Source organism: Chelonia mydas, chromosome 11 (assembly GCF_015237465.2).
Source record: "Chelonia mydas isolate rCheMyd1 chromosome 11, rCheMyd1.pri.v2, whole genome shotgun sequence".
Lineage (NCBI taxonomy): Eukaryota > Metazoa > Chordata > Testudines > Cheloniidae > Chelonia > Chelonia mydas.
The window spans coordinates 66,354,867-66,374,596 of NC_051251.2; the positions used below are offsets into that span (position 1 = coordinate 66,354,867).

A 19,730-nucleotide genomic window follows, 5' to 3' on the forward strand; every position below is an offset into this window, starting at 1 on the left:
ATATCTATTCAGGGGACACCATCACAGGGCCTAATCACATCAGCCACACTATCAGAGGCTCGTTCACCTGCACATCCACCAATGTGATATATGCCATCATGTGCCAGCAATGCCCCTCTGCCATGTACGTTGGTCAAACTGGACAGTCTCTACGTAAAAGAATAAATGGACACAAATCAGATGTCAAGAATTATAACATTCATAAACCAATTGGAGAACACTTCAATCTCTCTGGTCACGCGATTACAGACATAAAAGTTGCGATATTACAACAGAAAAACTTCAAATCCAGACTCCAGCGAGAGAAGGGAAGAAAGGTTAGCAGCAGGATACGGACCCTGGACTTCAGGAAAGCAGACTTCGACTCCCTCAGGGAGCGGATGGGTAGGATCCCCTGGGGGATTAACATGAAGGGGAAAGGAGTCCAGGAGAGCTGGCTGTATTTCAAGGAATCCCTGTTGAGGTTACAGGGACAAACCATCCCGATGAGTTGAAAGAATAGTAAATATGGCAGGCGACCAGCTTGGCTTAATGGTGAAATCCTAGCGGATCTTAAACATAAAAAAGAAGCTTACAAGAAGTGGAAGGTTGGACATATGACCAGGGAAGAGTATAAAAATATTGCTCGGGCATGTAGGAAGGAAATCAGGAGGGCCAAATCGCACCTGGAGCTGCAGCTAGCAAGAGATGTCAAGAGTAACAAGAAGGGTTTCTTCAGGTATGTTGGCAACAAGAAGAAAGCCAAGGAAAGTGTGGGCCCCTTACCGAATGAGGGAGGCAACCTAGTGACAGAGGATGTGGAAAAAGCTAATGTGCTCAATGCTTTTTTTGCCTCTGTCTTCACTAACAAGGACAGCTCCCAGACTGCTGCGCTGGGCATCGCAACATGGGGAGTAGATGGCCAGCCCTCTGTGGAGAAAGAGGTGGTTAGGGACTATTTAGAAAAGCTGGACGTGCACAAGTCCATGGGGCCGGACGAGTTGCATCCGAGAGTGCTAAAGGAATTGGCGAATGTGATTGCAGAGCCATTGGCCATTATCTTTGAAAACTCGTGGCGAACGGGGGAAGTCCCGGATGACTGGAAAAAGGCTAATGTAGTGCCAATCTTTAAAAAAGGGAAGAAGGAGGATCCTGGGAACTACAGGCCAGTCAGCCTCACCTCAGTCCCCGGAAAAATCATGGAGCAGGTCCTCAAGGAATCAATCCTGAAGCACTTACACGAGAGAAAAGTGATCAGGAACAGTCAGCATGGATTCACCAAGGGTAGGTCATGCCTGACTAATCTAATAGCCTTCTATGATGAGATTACTGATTCTGTGGATGAAGGGAAAGCAGTGGATGTATTGTTTCTTGACTTTAGCAAAGCTTTTGACATGGTCTCCCACAGTATTCTTGTCAGCAAGTTAAAGAAGTATGGGCTGGATGAATGCACTCTAAGGTGGGTAGAAAGTTGGCTAGATTGTCGGGCTCAACGGGTAGTGATCAATGGCTCCATGTCTAGTTGGCAGCCGGTGTCAAGTGGAGTGCCCCAGGGGTCGGTCCTGGGGCCGGTTTTGTTCAATATCTTCATAAATGATCTGGAGGATGGTGTGGATTGCACTCTCAGCAAATTTGCGGATGATACTAAACTGGGAGGAGTGGTAGATACGCTGGAGGGCAGGGATAGGATACAGAGGGACCTAGACAAATTGGAGGATTGGGCCAAAAGAAACCTGATGAGGTTCAATAAGGATAAGTGCAGGGTCCTGCACTTAGGACGGAAGAACCCAATGCACAGCTACAGACTAGGGACCGAATGGCTAGGCAGCAGTTCTGCAGAAAAGGACCTAGGGGTTACAGTGGACGAGAAGCTGGATATGAGTCAGCAGTGTGCCCTTGTTGCCAAGAAGGCCAATGGCATTTTGGGATGTATAAGTAGGGGCATAGCGAGCAGATCGAGGGACGTGATCGTTCCCCTCTATTCGACATTGGTGAGGCCTCATCTGGAGTACTGTGTCCAGTTTTGGGCCCCACACTACAAGAAGGACGTGGATAAATTGGAGAGAGTCCAGCGAAGGGCAACAAAAATGATTAGGGGTCTGGAACACATGACTTATGAGGAGAGGCTGAGGGAACTGGGATTGTTTAGTCTGCAGAAGAGAAGAATTAGGGGGGATTTGATAGCTGCTTTCAACTACCTGAGAGGTGGTTCCAGAGAGGATGGTTCTAGACTATTCTCAGTGGTAGAAGAGGACAGGACAAGGAGTAATGGTCTCAAGTTGCAGTGGGGGAGGTTTAGGTTGGATATTAGGAAAAACTTTTTCACTAGGAGGGTGGTGAAACACTGGATTGCGTTACTTAGGGAGGTGGTAGAATCTCCTTCCTTGGAAGTTTTTAAGGTCAGGCTTGACAAAGCCCTGGCTGGGATGATTTAATTGGGGATTGGTCCTGCTTTGAGCAGGGGGTTGGACTAGATGACCTCCTGAGGTCCCTTCCAACCCTGATATTCTATGATTCTATGACTGTTGAATTGGAATTTATTTGCAAATTGGATACAATTAACTTAGGCTTGAATAGAGACTGGGAGTGGATGTGTCATTGCACAAAGTAAAACTATTTCCCCATGTTTATTTCCCCCACTGCTCCTCGAACGTTCCTGTGAACTGCTGGAAATGGCCCACCTTGATTATCGCTACAGAAGGTTTTCTCTCCCCCCCACCCCGCCCCCCGCTGGTAATAGCTCTTCTTACAGTGTGTATGATAACACCTATTTTTGGATGTTCTGTGTTTATATAAATCTCCTCACTGTATTTTCCACTGAATGCATCCGATGAAGTGAGCTGTAGCTCACAAAAGCTTATGCTCAAATAAATTGGTTAGTCTCTAAGGTGCCACTAGTACTCCTTTTCTTTCTGCAAATCCAAAAGGGATTTTCCAGAGGTGCCATTTCCTCAAGCAGAAGAGTGACTCTCCATGGTCCTCCCTTCAGCTGTCTGATTCACTTGCTGGGACCAATGGGGCAGGGAAAAGCACCAGGAGCTGTAACAGGGTTGAGTAGAAGACCCACAGGAGGGAGGGGAAAGGTCCAAAACCACTCCCAACATCACTCCAGGAAGCTCCCTTTGGTGTTGGGGATGGAACAAATAATGCTAGCAGGCCCTTCGAAGGTGCCTACCAGTTGATCTCCCTGCTTGCTGTTCCCACTATGTTCAACCCTGGAATAATCATACATGGAAGCAACACCTACACAGAAACAGGGCAGTAGCAAATGACAATGGTGATCTCTTTTCCCAGTCACTGGCAGATGTGCTTTAGGTGGGTGAGAACACAAAGGGAGGAAGAGAGAGAGGGGCAGAGACTACAGGGATTATGAGTGATGAGTAAAGTGTGACAGAACCATTAGGAACTTGGAGTTGGGAGGAAGGCAGCATGTATTGTGTATGGGGAAAGTGTAAGGAGAGAGCGTTATGATTTAGAATTGGCTTTTTGAATGGTAAAAGGAGCAGACCGTCCCCTCCCCAAATCAACATTGACTTTGAATTGGGGATGCATGAGGGTATTATTGCAACCTGGAGTCCTCACCAGAGGTAGAAGAGTTAGGTAAGAGCAGAAACATGACAGAAGGAAAGTAAAAATGTCTACATCCTGTATAGCTAGATGTGTGACAAGGCAAGATACCATAGAGTGGTCCACAGCATTAAAGCCTCTACTAAAGTCAAGGAGGGGGTGCTATCAGGAGTAGAGAGTAGGTGGTCATTGCTTACAAAAAGAAAAATGTTTTCCATAATAAAGGGGTAGTGAAATCCCAATTTTTAAATTGGTCATGGATATTGCTGTGTGGGTTGTTATGGAAGATAAGAGAAAAAGAGACCTTCCCAAGTACTGCTGAAAGACACTTAGAAATAGATTTCTGGCTAGAGTGTCATAGTTAAAGGAGGATTCTGGAGAAGAGGATGAACCATGACAGATTCTGAAGAGTTGGGGAAGCTATCAGAGAAAATTTTTTGCCATGTATGGAAATGGAGGATGCAAGGGCAAGGGTACAACAATGAATGACAGCAGAAGTAAAGAAATCAAGAGAGGAGGTTATTTTCTTAAGACCTTGGATAATGTTGGCAGGATGTGAGGAGTTGCAAATGAATAGGAGAAAAAACTGATTGGGGAAGAGAGGAAGTATATAAACTATGAATAGCGATTGGTGGGAGGTGTTGCAGAGTGGGAAATGTGTGTATAAATTAAAACAGTTCTACGGTAGATAGCAATAAGGAAGCAAAACCCTTTTCAGCTGGCTGGAGAAAGGGCTGAGCTGGGAGGTAGAGAAGAACGTTAGTGGATGGGAGCAGGAACAAGGATTATCAGGTCTTTTGTGGACATGGAAAGACATACTTGTTCAGAATCTGATGAGATTTCCAGGTCTGGCTGGGAACACACAGCATTGTTTTTTCACCAGCTTATGCACTTGAGGGTCTGTAGCTGGTTTGAAATTTGAATACTAAGGAGAACCTGAGATACAGAACACATAGTAGATTGGCTAAAAGTACACATTATGTGAGCAGTTTTGTTTAGCCTGCGAGAAGTAAGAGCTACGTTATTGGTTGAAATATCCTGGAATTCTGTGATGTCACAGTTGTGGGACTTGAATATTCTAGAATTGGCCAAGCCTGGGACTTTGTTTATTTCCCTGGTTTTCTAGATAGACTTTGGAATGTGCAGAACAAAATTTAAAAGCCCAGGAAAGATCAAATATCTGACCCAGCTTCTGCCAAATCCTGACTAGAGAAAATGTGTACTTAGTTGTTTCTAAACAATATTAATAATTTTCTCATTTCCTTTTCTTATACCACTTCTATTAGTTTCTTTCTTCTTTCATAATACCAAGTTTCAAGTACAGCTTTGTGTTGCCTAGGTCGAAGGAACAAAAAGAGACTTTCCCTGGAGACCTTTCTCCAGCCTCACTTTTGCAACTGGTTGGCTAAGCTCTCTATTTTCAACAGTAGTCGCTCAGCAGCTCTCTAGCCTGCAACAAACTTCCAGGTTTTAACGGGTGATAGTTGGAGGCCCAGTTGTCACCAGAGAGGACCAGGTGGAAGCTCTTTTATCCATTCATAGCTTGCAGCAGAAAGCATAGGAGTTTCCCACATACTCCTCAGAAGCTTTTAAGTACTTCATTGGCGCTAGAACGCTTACAGTTTAAATATGCTTAGTCCACTGAATTTGCAGGGTTATTTCTGCTAGTGTTACAGTGTCCATGTGCACATGCTACTTTAAATATCAGATCTGAAAGAAAAAAATCAAAATTTCTTGCAGCAAAAGGGATTAATATTGGTCAGATTATTTGCGTTAGCAGAGTTCTCATTACTTTCTGGTGAAATTCTGTTTGGTTATGGTAATCAACCTAGGATGGATTTTCCTGCTATTAAATGACAAAGATTTTCAGCTTACTTCTGTGAAATTTCTCAAGTTTTACAGACTGAATTTGGAAAGTTACATTGTTTCCACCAGTGCATGCATGCTTCATTTCTCCTAGTGTATGTGCAAAGAATTCTGAGTGCAGAATTAAAGTAGCTATCTGCAGGGAACAGTGACTTGACAGTCTCAGCGGATGAAGAATGAACGAGGTGACTGTACTTGCATTCTTTGTGTGTGCAATTTTATTCCCCTGATGGAACTGTGCCGTTTTAGGATTGTAATCAAATAAGCACACACTTTCAAGTTTTTTTCTAATAGCTGATTTGCCCAGTGCATTCATTCTACAAATGGGGCATCTAAGTGTATCTTTGAATTCCTCTTCTCAGCAAAATTTTCATGATAAGTCATCGGAACATGATGTCCTGACTGTTAAGTACAAAATATACTGTGTTTTCATATTTATTGTGTTTTTATGGATTATTCCAGTTTCTGTTATTGGTAGCAGTATTGTGATAATACATTGCACCCCCAACCAAGATCAGGGCACATGTGCAAGTACTGTAGATATATTTTTAAGAGAGTCCCTTAAGAACTTAAACTGTAAATAGGCAAGACAGACAAAGGGTGGGAGAAAAGCAGTAATATCCCCATTTTACAGATGGGGAACTGAGACACAGGGAGGCTGAATTACTTGCCCAGGGACACAAAGAGAGTCGATTGGAAAATCTGGAATTAAATCCAACTCCCCTGAGTTCCAGAGCAATGCCTTAAGCTCAAGATCATCTTTCCTTCTTGATTTATATTTAGCCTGCCTGTCTGTATACATGTTTGCTAGAAAAAACAGGAGGCTCTGTGAAGTCAGTATATTTTTATCATTTTTAGTGCTATATCTTTAAAACAGATAGTCAAGGAGTTAGAATAGCATTTCTTTTTGTGATAAGGATATGAAAATTGATTGGCATATATACACGCTGAAGAAGACACAATCCATTTAAAGGAAGTTACCTCCAATATTAGTTATATTTGATCAGATTTTAAGGTGGTCACCTGGACTCTCTAGTGTATTTTAATTGAACATTTAAGAAGCTGTTCATAGTTGTTACCACCAGATGGTTGGTCCTCTTCTTTCCCATCAGGGCACCTAGTCCATCTGATGCTATAGAACCACTGTGGCTCAGGGGTTCCCCATGCTCTTTGGTGGTGCCAAGGGGTCAAGGAGGATCCCAGTTGAACAGTGGAAAGGTCTTCACACCAGAAAGTCTGAAGTTCAATTAGGCAAAGGAGGTTATGGTGTCAGCAGGGTCCTGGGCCTGTGAAGATGCCACTGGTAGTCCTGTTGCCTCCCATGGATCAAACTCTTCCCTAGGAAAGTGGTGGTCTTCCACCAGCCCATGTAGATCAGAGTTACACTTAGCTACAGAAGATGAATATTGGGCTTATAAATCACTGGGATCATTTTGATCTCTGAAAATTCCTGCAGTTTCTGATACCTCCTCCTTTTGTAAACTGTGAAGATTTTGTCTTTGACCCTCTTTTAAAAAAAATAAATAAATCCCTGTCTCATAAACATAAATGTGCTTTACCTATGTACTCTTTGGAGAAGGGACTCTTTTTAGATACCATCTGGCATTTTCGGGGCACTACTGCAACATACAAATAACTGTAAGACGCAAAAATCTACATTAATTCAGTGTCTTAAAATAAATTATTATTCTATTAGTCAAAATACAACTGTTCTTTTAAAAAATGGATAAAAATAACATGAATAGAATACCTTGTAACTAGACTGCCAATAAATAACCACACTCCTTTAGGGCTGAAAAGCCCAATAATGTAATAGATTTGTACTCAGCTTTTCCCTTCTTTTTTTTTCTGATGGCATATATTTTAGGGCCTGATCCAAAGTCCAATGTGAGTCTTTGAACCAACTTCAGTGGCTTTAGATCAGTCCTGTAGTGTTTTGTGCTGCTTGCATGTCTTTTGGCAAGACACACCATAGAGTTATGGAGATGACCACTCATTTTGCTGGGTGATAGCATGCAGTGTGGTCCTCAACTAAATGCTGCAGCTGCTGTCAGCCTCTTGAATGTCAGATCAGATTTCAGGCTCTACAGTGCAGATCTGATGAGGGCACTGTGTAGCCCTGAGTGCAGAGGTTTAAGAAGCAGAATTTCTAAACTATTTTAAATGTTTGCCATGCACCAGAGATTAGAACCCGGCCCCAGGAGTGCCTTTATCTCCTCTTTCCAGTATGTTCGTCTTCTGTAAGTCCAACAAGCAAGTTTCTCTCCTTCTCAAAATCAGTTTCATGTGCCTGGACAGATTCCCACGGTATATTAATGGTAAATAATCTAAAACTCAATTAACCTACTCAGAGGATGTCATTGGATCATATATAGAGATAAATGCTTTTTAATGTCTCTTGAGACATTTGTTCTAAACTTGTAATTGCTTGTTGATAAAAGCTCTGCCTCAGAATCAAGTGCTGCCATATCTGTGTGTATATGTAGTCAGATTGGTTGAAATCTTGGTCCTGTTAAAGTCAATGGGAGTTTTGGCATTGACTTCAACGGGGCCAGGATTCAACCCATTATGTCTATGAAACTTTGTATGTAGTTGTTATTGTTCCCAGTGTGCACTATACCTTGGCCCCCCTTTCATTCACTCCCATGAGCTCCTTTTACAAGCCACCAGTCTGTGCCTGCCCTTCTCTCCAGGCAGAACTTCCAGTTCAGCCCACTTTTAGACTGGTTCACCAGGTTACAGCACTTCTGTTCCCAGAAATGTATTACCTCTCCAAGCCCAACTGAATTTGGACCCTGCTGCAGAATTCTGTCTGGGAGCTTATGACGAGTATGGAATTGCAGTGACTTAGGACAGCTTTTCAAAACAAGTATGATTTATTTATTGATTGACAAGAGTTAAAATAACAAAATCTGAAATCCATACTATCTTACCTAAACTTTGATTTTTCTGGGCCAATTTTAGATAGAGGCTGCAGGAGTGCACTCTATCTCGCCCATCCCAATGCTGTGACTCTATCAGTCAGTGTCTCTCTCCCCTTAAAGTCGCAGGTTGTCTTGTGAATCATTGTAAAGTCATTTTGCTCAGACTTCTGCCTGAAGATCTCCTGGGGTTTGGAGCACAGCATCTGAACCTGAACAAACAAGTTCATGTGTTTCTCCAGAGGTATTGGAGTTATTCTTCCCACAGTAGATTGCCGGTATTGTCCCTTTGAGCTCCAGGAAATTGAATTCTGCCTACAACCAGAGTTTGTGGGTTTCTGAGGATTTAATATTGACGACCTTTTAGCCAGTCATACAATAACCACCCAAACCCAGAGAGACAAGTATAGATATAGGTTACACCCACAAAAATTAATAGAGATAATTCCCACATTCTTCAGTGTTCATGTGCTGTGGCTGCTATCAGATGACAATCATTTCAATGGAGGGCCAAAATCTACCCCTTTTTAAAATAATGAGAAAGTGTTTTTTCAGTCTCCATTTCAAAATGGCAGAATGGTTTTTGCTCAAACTTTACAAAAGAGATAAGACCTGAAAGATTAAATGTTTTATATGTAATATATACTCTGTGTGTGTATGTGTAACATTTGATCTATGCATGGCATAAATTTAAATAGCACTAGCTATTTAACTAGACAAACTTTTTAAATTAGGCTGGTTAATAGTCCCACAATGAAGAGAAGTGCCTTTAACAATGCCAGGGAAAACTTCTTTTGATTTGACTGACTATGGGGTTGTGAAAACTGTACTTTGAACATGCACAGGGAAAAAAGAGAGGAGGTATTGCCTTATATCAAACATGTATACACTTGGACTGAGGTTGAGATGGAAATAGGAGACAGACATGTTGAAAGTCTCTGGGTAAGGATAAAGGGGTTAAAAAACAAGAGTGATGTCATGGTAGGTGTGATGGTGCACCCCATAAAGCTCTATGGAAATATGCTTATGAATGTATATATGTGACATAACTGGAATATGTTTTATGCTACATATGCCATGTAACATATCTCTGTAAAGGTTATGATCTACTGAATCTATTCTTCCTATTTGTATACCTGTATCATTTTTGTAGTTGAAGTTATGAATATTGGCTGTATATTTGTTTGATTTCTAAACAGCCTTAGTAAGAAGCATTTGGTCAGCTTCTTGAGAAACAAATGTGCAAGTTAAGTGCCCAGTCAAGAAGCACTTAACAGACAATAGAACTTGAAGACACCAATCCACATCTGAGCTTTCCCAGAAATGTGGCTTCACTGGTAAGGAACTCAGTCTTGCAGGAACATGTGACTTGCCTATGTGACTCTGAAACTCCATTTTGTAGCTGGACTTTGCATAGGAGAGAGGAGGGGGTCTCCACCCACAAGAGAAAGTCTATTTAAACCCCTGGGAGACCCCTCCATTTTGTCTTCAGCTGGCTCAGGAGCTATTCTCTCCACCCCCAAGGATACCTAAAAGAAACTGGAACAAAAGACAGTAACTACAGGGGGTGTGAGTGATTGCTGGACCCGGACTAAAAGGAGATTAGTCTGTAAAAGGAATGTTACTGGAACTGGTGAGGTTTTGTCTGTATTCAGTTTTATTAGACATAGACTTGTGGGTTTTATTTTATTTTGCTTGGTAATTCATTTTGTTCTGTCTGTTACTACTTGGAACCACTCAAATCCTACTTTCTGTATTTAATAAAATCACTTTTAACTTATTAATTAACCCAGAGTATGTATTAATACTTGGGAGGTGGGGGGAACAGCTGTGCATATCGCTCTATCAGTGTTACAGAGGGTGAACAATTTATGAGTTTACCCTGTATAAACTTTATATAGGGTAAAACGGATTTATTTGGGGTTTGGGCCCCATTGGGAGTTGGGCATCTGAGTTTCAAGGACAGGAACACTTCTGTAAGCTGCTTTCAGGTAAGCCTACAGCTGTTAGGGGACATGGTTCAGACCTGGGTCTGGGTTTGCAGCAGGCTAGCGGGTCTGGCTCAAACCAGGCAGGGCACTGAAGTCCTAAGCTGACTGGGCAAGAAAGCAGGAGCAGAAGTAGTCTTGGCACATCAGGTGGCAGCTCCCAGGGGGTTTCTGTGATCCAACCCTGTAGGTGTCTACTACAGATCACCTAACCAGGAAGAAGAGGTGGATGCAGCTATTTTTTAAACAACTAACAAAATCATCCAAAGCCCGGGACTTGGTGGTGATGGGAGACTTCAACTACCCAAACATCTTTTAGGAAAGATAACACAGCAGGGCACAGATTAACCAACAATTTCTTGGGATGTATTAGTGACATTTTTTTTATTTCAGAAGGTGGAGAAAGCTACTAGGGAAGAGGTTCTAGATTTGATTTTGACAAATAGGGAGCAACTGATTGAGAATTTGAAAGTGAAAGGCAGCTTGGATAAAAGTGATCATGAAATGGTAGAGTTCATGATGCTAAGGAATTGTAGGAGGGAAAACAGCACAATAAAGATAATGGATTTCAAGAAGGCAGACTTTAGCAAACCCGGGGAGTTGGTAGGTAAGATCCCATGGGAAGCAAGTGTAAGGGGAAAAACAGTTCAAGAGAGCTTGGCAATTTTTCAAAGAGACATTATTAAGAGCACAAGAGCAAACTATCTCACTGCATAGGAAAGACAAAAAGTACGGCAAGAGACCGCCCTGGCTTAACCAGGAGATCTTCAATGATCTGAAACTCAAATGAGTCCTACAAAAAATTGGAAACTAGGTCAAATTACAAAGGATGAATATAAACAAGTATGGAGGGAAAAATTAGGCCAAGACACAAAATGAGATTAAACTAGCTAGAGACGTAAAGGGTAGCAAGAAAACATTTTGCAAATACATTAGAAGCAAGAAGAAGACCAAGGACAGTATAGGCCTGTTAATCAATGAGGGGGGAAAAGCAATAAAAGAAAATGTAGAAATGGCAGAAGTGCTAAATGACTTTTTTGTTTCAATTTTCATCAAAAAGGTTAGCAGCGACTCAATGTCTAACATAATAAATGCCAGTGAATGTGAGGGAGGATCAGAAGCTAAAATAGGGAAAGAACAAGTTAAAAATTGATTAGACAAGTTAGATGTCTTGAAGTCACCAGGACCTGATGAAATACATCCTAGTACTCAAGGAGCTGACAGAGCAGATATCCAAACCATTAGCAATTATCTTCCAAAAGTCACGGAAAACTGAAGAGAATCCAGAGGACTAGAAAAGGGAAAATATAGTGCCAATCAATAAAAATGGAAATGAGGACAATCCGGGGAATTACAGACAAGTCAGTTTAACTTCAGTACCCGAAAGATAATGGAGCAAATAATTAAGCAATCAATTTGCAAACACCTATAAGATTATAAAGTGATAAGTAACAGTCAGTGTGGATTTTTCAAGAACAAATTATGTCAAATCAACCTAATAACATTCTTTGACAGGGTAACAAGTCTTGTGGATGGGGGAAAGTGGTAGGTGTGCTATATTTTGACTTTAGTAAGGCTTTTGATACTGTCTGATATGACCTTCTTGTAAACAAACTAGGGAAATACAGTCTAAATGGGGCTACTCTAAGATGGGTGCATAACTGGTTGGAAAACTGTTCTCAGAGAGTAGTTATCAGTGGTTCACAGTGAAGCTGGAAGGGCATATCAAGTGCGGTTCTGCAGAGGTCAGTTCTGGGTCTAGTTCTGTTCAATATCTTGATCAATTATTTAGATAATGGGATAGAGAGTATACTTATAAAGTTTGTGGATGATACCAAGCTTGGAGGGGTTGCAAGTGCTTTGGAAGATGGGATTAAAATGATCCGGATAAACTGGAAAAATGGTCTGAAGTAAACAGGATGAAATTCAGTGAGGACAAATGCAAAGTACTCCTCTTACGAAGGAACAATCAATTGCACACACACAATATGGGAAATGACTGCCTAACAAGGAGTACTGCAGAAAGGGATCTGGGGGTCATAGTGGATTACAAGCCAAATATGAGTCTACAGTGTAACATTGTTGCAAAAAAACCCAAACATAATTCTGGGATGAATTAGCAGAAGTGTTGTAAGCAAGACACATTCTTCTGCTCTATTCCTCACTGAGTAGGCCTCAACCAGAGTATTGTGTCTAGTTCTGATTACCACATTTCAGGAAAGATATGATTTGAATTGGAGAGAGTCCAGATTAGCGCAAAAAAATGATTAATGGTCTAGAAAACACAACCTATGAGGGAAGATTGAAAAAAAAATTGGTTTGTTTAGTCTGGAGAAGAGAAGACTGAGAGGGGACATAACAGTTTTCAAATACATAAAGAGGTGTTGGGAGGAGGGAGAAAAATTGTTCTTGTTAACCTCTGAGGATAGGACAATGGGCTTAAATTGCAGCAAGGGCAGTTTAGGTTGGACATTAGGAAAAACTTCCTAATGATCAGGGTAATTAAGCACTGGAATAAGTTGCATAGGGAGGTTGTAGAATCTCTGACACTGGAGATTTTTAAGAGCAGGTTAGACAACCACCTGTCAGAAACTATTTAGATAATACTTCATCCTGCCTTGAGTGCAGGGGACTGGACTAGATGACCTCTCGAGGTCCCTTCTAGTCCTACAAGCCTGTGATTCCATGATTTTGGGAATGGTTTGGTTTTACATTTTTCAACCAGGGTTTAAGAAAAGGTTGTTTACATAGCTACTTTGGCTTCATACTGAACATGTGCATCTGCTGAGGTGCACAATGAAAAGGGTAGGTCTTCTCTTTGTGTTTCATTATAACTGAATAGCATATTCCAGTGATTCAGTTGCTGGTGATTTTTAATACATTCTGTCTGAATTCCCTTCAAACCTATATCTTGTATGAGGGTGAAATGTTTTGTGTTATGCAGGAGGTCAGGTTAGATGATCATCATGGTCTTTTCAAGTCTTAAAATCTAGAGTAAGATACCTTCTTTTAAACATAAAGAGCAGCCAAAAGCTGTAATGGAACAAACTCTTTAAAAGGTACCTAGCTCTGAGATGGGCAGAGGTGGGGTAGTTTAAACCTGTCTAACCCTTGTGATGTCAGGGGCTTGTTCAGCCCCAGGCGCTGATTAGGGCAGTTTTGAGGGCTGCCTTAACTTGTACTCTAGCTGCTATTACATCTAAGGAACTGGTGGGTATGTCTACACACTGCACACTAAGTCTAGGTTCTGATTCATGTTTGAGCCCAAGCTTGCTTCCGTCAACACACAAATAAGTCTAACTTGGTCAGCAAGCACTCAGGACCCAGGTCCTAGGACCCTGCTTTGCGGGGTCAGTCAGAGCACAACTCCTCTATGACTCGGGTCCAAGCCCTGTCATTTTGCAGTGTGGACGCAGGTGAAGCTGCAGATCTGAGTCAGAATGTCTGCACAGTGCAGTATGGACATGTTAGCATGTCTGTGGGACATGGGCCCAGGAGTTGTAAACCAAGGTTTATGATGCAGTGAGGACATTTAAGTGCAGGCTTGGAAACACTAAGTCCATAAGCCTGGGTCCCACAGACTTAGGCTTAATGTGCAGTATAGACATACCCTATATGGCCCAGGGAATAGCTTTGGCACAATGGGTGTTCTGGCTGCATTCCTTACACCCCTAACATAATCATGCTTGTTGCACCCAATCCTACACTGCACCAGCTAGTTCTGCTGCCAGACAGACACCCCTTTGTAACCTATGAGCAGAGCACCTAGGCATTCACCAGTGTTTAGGGTCACCATAAAACTACTATAGATTTGTAGTGAAAGTGTGATGAGGTTTGTGCCAATTTTATGTGTGTTTTATATATGGATGAACATCCATGGCAGATAAGGGTTACCTGAACCTAGTAATTTAGTTAGGATTTAAAAAATAAAAATCTGCAGAGGAAAAAGCTAGTGTGTATTAAAGTGTAGTTCTACTTTTAAAAGTGACTGTAGAAGAATAACTAGAATCTATCTTCCTCTCAGAACTGTGTTGGTTTTGAAGGGTGAAGAGTCATACAAAGCCATAAAAACTTTAACCCATTTCAGGAGGTATGATTCTGAATACACACAAACAGATCTATTGAGTTAAGTCAGTGCCATTTTTCAGAGTAAAACTTGCATTAACTCACCATGCCATCTGTTCTAACCCCCATAAATAAATTATCTTCCTGTCGAGAGATCTTAGAATGGGTTCAGAAATTGAATAATAACTTGCAGTTATGATATCTTACAAAAACACATGGTATTGCAATTGTGTTATTTAGGAGCAAGCTGGCAAAAATTAATTCCATTCTTCAGTACTGTAAACTTGAAGTTGACCGACTGCAAGTGGGACTGAAAGTTGAGAGTTTTACACCTGAGCACCTAAGGAATTGAGCCAGGAATTGATTAATAAAGGATCAAAGATGGGCAATATAATTAATGCCAATCAACATGAGTTTATTGGAAACAGATTTTACCAAACTAACTTTATACATTTTGAATGAGATTACAAGTTTGGATGATAGAGGTAATAGTGTTAATGTAATGTACTTAGACCTGTGTAAGGCATTTGACTTGGTGCCGCACAATATTTTGATTAAGAAACTAAAATGATACAAAATCAACACGGCACACATGAAGGGATGAAAAGCTGGCAAACTGATCGGGTTCAAAATGGAATTGCAAATGTGGACTCATCATTGAGTTTGTTTCAACACGGAGTGGGCCCCGCAGAGATTGATTAGCAGCTCTGCTCTATTTAAAATGTTTATCAATGACTGGGAAGACAACATAAAATCATTCCTGACAAAATTTGCAGATGACACAAAGATTGTGGAGAGGCAAATGATGAAGAGGACAGGTCACCAATACAGAGCTATCTGGATCGCATAGTAAACTGGGGGCAAGTAAACAATATGCATTTTAATACAGGCACATGTAAAGTGATACATAGAATCAAATAATAGAAATGCAGTATTGGAGGGTACCTTAATAGGACATCTAGTCCGCTCCCCTGAACTGAGGCAGGACTAAATATTATCTAAACCACCCTGACAGCTGTTTGTCGAATCTGTTGTTAAAAACCTCCATTGACAGAGATTCCACAACCTCCTTAGGTAATTTGTTCCAGTGTTAACTGCCCTTACAGTTAGGAAATTTTTCCTAATGTCTAAATGTCCCTTGCTTCTTGTCCTGTCCTCGGTGGATAGCTGAACAATTTATCACCCTTCTCTTTATAATAACCTTTTAGGTACTTGAAGTCTGTTATAATGTCCCCGCTCAATCTTCTCTTCTCCGGATGAAACAAACCTAGTTTTGCAACTTCTCTCATAGGTCATGTTTTCTAGACCTTTAATCTCCCTCCCCCCCCCGCCCTCTGGACTTTCTCCAGTTTGTCTACATCTTTCCTGAAATGTGGCAACCAGAACTGGACACAGTTGAGGCCTCATTAGTGCTCAGTAGAGTAGAAGAATTGCTTTTTGTGTTTTGCTTACAACATTCCTGCTAATACATCCCAGAATGATGTTTGCTTTTATTTTTAATTTTTTTTGCAATAGCGTTACACTGTTGACACATATTTAGCTTGTGATCCACTATGACCCTCAGATCCATTTCTTCACGACTCCTTCCTAGGCAATCATTTCCCATTTTATATTTGTGCAATTGATTATTCCTTCCTAAGTGTAGTATTCTGCCGGGAGCTCTGACCCCTCTCACTCTGCGGCTGCAGCCTCAGCTCCTCCCTCCTCCAGCTGAGGCCCTGAGCCCCAGGGCTAATGCCCCGAGGCAGTAAAGTATTTGCTTTTTGTGTGGTGTGTGTGTGTGTCTCCGCTGCTGCCTGATTACTTCCAGTTCCACATGGTGTCCGGTTGACTGATAAGTCCGTAACTCTGGTGTTTGTATCTTTGAGGTTCTACTGTGTAGTAAGTAGTGGTAGACTTTGACAATTACATACGTTTGTGGGAAAACTGCAACAAAACACAGTACACCAGAATGGGAGACAAAAGTGAACTTGTCAAACACTTGAATGCAATGTAGTTTTAGTTATTACAGTCTTTGTGGGTCAAATTTTAAAAGGTGATCTCTTATATTCACGTGCACCCTTGTTCACAGAATCATAGAAATGTAGGGCTGGAAAGGAGCTTGAGAGGTCTTCTAGCCCAGGGGCGGATTAGCCTCTGGGCCGACAGGGCCTGTGCCCAAGGGCCCCAGCCACCTGGGGGGCCCTGGAAAAACTCTGCTGCTGGGCGGCGGAAGCCCAGAGCCCCAGCCACCGGCTGGGTGGGGGAAGTCCCCTGGCAGAAGCTGCGGGATGGGGGAAGCCCCCTGTGCTCCCCCCCCAGTCCCGATCAGAAGCCGAGGGACGGGGGAAGGCTCCCCTACCCCCTCTGCACCCATCTCCAGCAGAAGCCTCAGTGCGCCCCCCCCCCCCCCCCGACCCCATCCCCGGCAGATGCTGTGGCCCAGGGCCCCAGGAAACCTTAATCCATCTCTGATCTAGCCCAGCCCACTCATACTGAGGTAGGGCCAAGTATAGCTAGACAGAGGTTTGTCTAACCTGTTCTTAAAGTTCTAGTGATGGGGATTCAACAACCTCCCTTGGAAGCCTAGTCCAGTACTTACCCTTTTTTTTTTTTTTTTTTTGAAGCTGCCGCAAAGTGGGATCAGAGAACAATCTCTGGTCCTCCCTATTCAGCCAGATTCCTCCATCACAAGCGGTTGAGTCTGTACTTCTGTCTTCTTTAGAGAAATGTAGGATCCCATCCCAGCTGCTCTCTCTGCCTCCTGCTGGGTATAAGGCTCCTCCCTCAGCTGCTTCAGTCTTCTTTTGTGAACTTTAGATTTGAAATGTTCCTTCATGCTATTCAAATCTACAAAGTATCGCACGCAGTAGTGCTGCGCACTCCCGGGCATGTCGGGGTCCGGCTCCTGGTGCAGCAGCCTGGCCGTGTTGTCCGGCTGCAGGTCCCCATGGATCTGGTCCAGGTCCCGGCACCGCTGCTTTGCTTTCCACTGGCGGGCCAGGGAGCGCGCCTTGTGCGAGCCCGTGTGATGGGAGCTCCGCGGCGCCATGGCGAGGACGGGGCGGGGAGACTATTCTTAGGTAGAAAGTTTTTCCTGATATCTAACCTAAATCTCCCTTGCTGCAGATTAAGCCCATTGTGTGGCTATGGAGAGCAATTGATCAGCCTTTTTAAAACAGCCCTTAATGTATTTGAAGATTATCAGGTCCCCCCTTAGTCGTCTTTTCTCAAGACAAAACATGTTCAGTTTTTTTAACTTTCCCTCACAGGGCTGGTTTTCTAAACCTTTTATCATTTTTGTTGCTCTCTTCTGAACTCTCTCCAGTTTATCCACATCTTTTCCAGAGTGTGGCACCCAGAATTGGACACAGTACTCCAGCGTTGAGTAGAGTGGGACAACTACCTTGTCTTACATACAACTCTCTTGTTAATATACCCCAGAATGATATTCGCCGTTTTTACAACTGCATCACGTTGGTGACTCATATTCAGTCTGTGATCCTCTCTAACCCCCAGATCCTTTTCAGCAGTACTACCACCTAGCCAGTTATTCCCCATTTTCATATTTTCCTTCCTAAGTGTTATACTTTGCCCTTGTCTTTATTTAATTTCATCCTTTTGATTTCAGACCAATTCAGTTGTTTCCCATGCTTACAAATGTGATGACAGGGTAGTTTTCTTTATCTCTCACTACTTGGATTTCAGCTGAGAGAGTCAACAAGGGTGCTAATTAGTGCCAGCTGTGGTGTCTGTATGGACTCAGACCCTCTACTTCAGGGGAAAAATTAAAGCTTGTAGCTGCAGGAGCATACAGGAGCTTCTAATGCTGCTCAAGGCACACAAATCTATTGTATGATAGGCACTCTGCTTTTTAAGGACTGACATAGCCAGTGAATCAATGGAAATAAAGTTCCTATGTCCACCTTAGGGATCTAGGACCCTCATTTTAGGTACCCAGGTTTGAAAATGTGGGCCTAAATTGCCTAGTCAGTTGACATATGTGGCTATCCCAAGGAAATGAAGAAGTAAATAGGGCTGATAAGTTGTTCAGGATACAGAGTTGTATATACAAAGAATTAGACCCTTGCAACTCAACAAGAACCTGATGGAACATGACTGCAAGTGTTGGGGTCAGGTTGGATCTGGTCTGAAAACAACCCAACCCAAAGCCCTGGTTGGGATGATTTAGTTGGGGTTGGTCCTGCTTTGAGCAGGGGGTTGGACTAGATGACCCCTTTAGGTCTCTTCCAACCCTAATCTTCTGTGATTCTTGGGCTTGGTTTGGGTAGTACCTGTTCACCTCCTCCTGCCCGTCGGGTTGGCGCAGTGGCTGCATGACCCACTCCTGCCAGCTGCGACTGCCTTGTACTGCATATGCTGCGGAGTGAGAGTCTCTGTGACTTGTCAGCATACTCAATCTGCAGCACATACAGGGCAGCAAGGTGGTGGTGGCTGTCAGGAGTGGGAAGCAGCCAGAGATGGATTGTGGGCATGGGGACCAGAAATCCCCAGCCAGTCTGAGCCCCAAGAATGAGGTGGTGGTGGTGCTGACAAAGATTTGGGCTGGGTCTGAAAATGTCTTGACTCACTCAGGATTGGGTTCTTATGGTGTAGTCAGTTCAGGTTCGGCTTTAAAATTAGGTCTAAGCAGATCTCTGCACAGTAAAGAGAGTTCATAATAATCTCTCGTAGTTAATATATGTTAAAAGTGATGAAATGTCTGGCTCATAACTGCAACATTTATAAAGTGCTCTACAAAGCTGAACTAGAAGTCTATCGTATAATCAGAATTGCCTATTTTAATATACCTAATTGAATTGTATGGGCTATGCACCATGTGTTGCAGTCATTTAAAACATCACTGAAGTCTGGTAGAACCCTAAGCAAAATTTAAATCTACAAAATTAAATTATTTTGCATAAGTTTGCATATTTTTACACCAATGTTTATTTTATAGTTAATCATAAACATAGTCGCTTTCTCCAATGTAGGCCTTTTTTGAGGATGAGACAGGTAATGTCCTCAGGAGTAACGTGCCAAAATTGTCTTGAAAATGTACAAGTCAAAGCATAAAATGTACTTGCATCTGTTTTACCAAAATGACTGATGATAGTATTTTTTTTAACACTATTTACTTCCCTTTGGAAGTGGAATTTCGCAAGTCTGATTTAATTTGCAACCACGTTCTCAGAATGTCTTTTCTGTAAAATCATTGACGTTTCCGCAACTGTGTAGCTGTAGTGTATATTTACACAGTGGGGAAAAATTGATAGGGTTTTGCATCTCAAAAGGGAGTGATTTGCTATATTCAGGGTAATTATATATTTGACGAATATGCTGGAGCATATTCTACCATAATAAC

The 19,730-nt window shown here is 42.3% G+C and overlaps 2 protein-coding genes across 6 annotated transcripts in view; one reads left to right on the forward strand and one right to left on the reverse strand.

The window, feature by feature from the left end:
* SPAG16 (sperm associated antigen 16) overlaps positions 1–19,730 on the forward strand; it is a 710,758-nt gene that overhangs the window by 78,944 nt on the left and 612,084 nt on the right. The window lies entirely within an intron of this gene.
* Positions 17,029–17,477, reverse strand: LOC102938654 (zinc finger protein 593). Its single transcript, XM_007068305.3, has one exon. It carries the CDS (start codon positions 17,415–17,417, stop codon positions 17,037–17,039), a length of 381 nt encoding a protein of 126 aa, XP_007068367.2. The 5' UTR covers positions 17,418–17,477; the 3' UTR covers positions 17,029–17,036.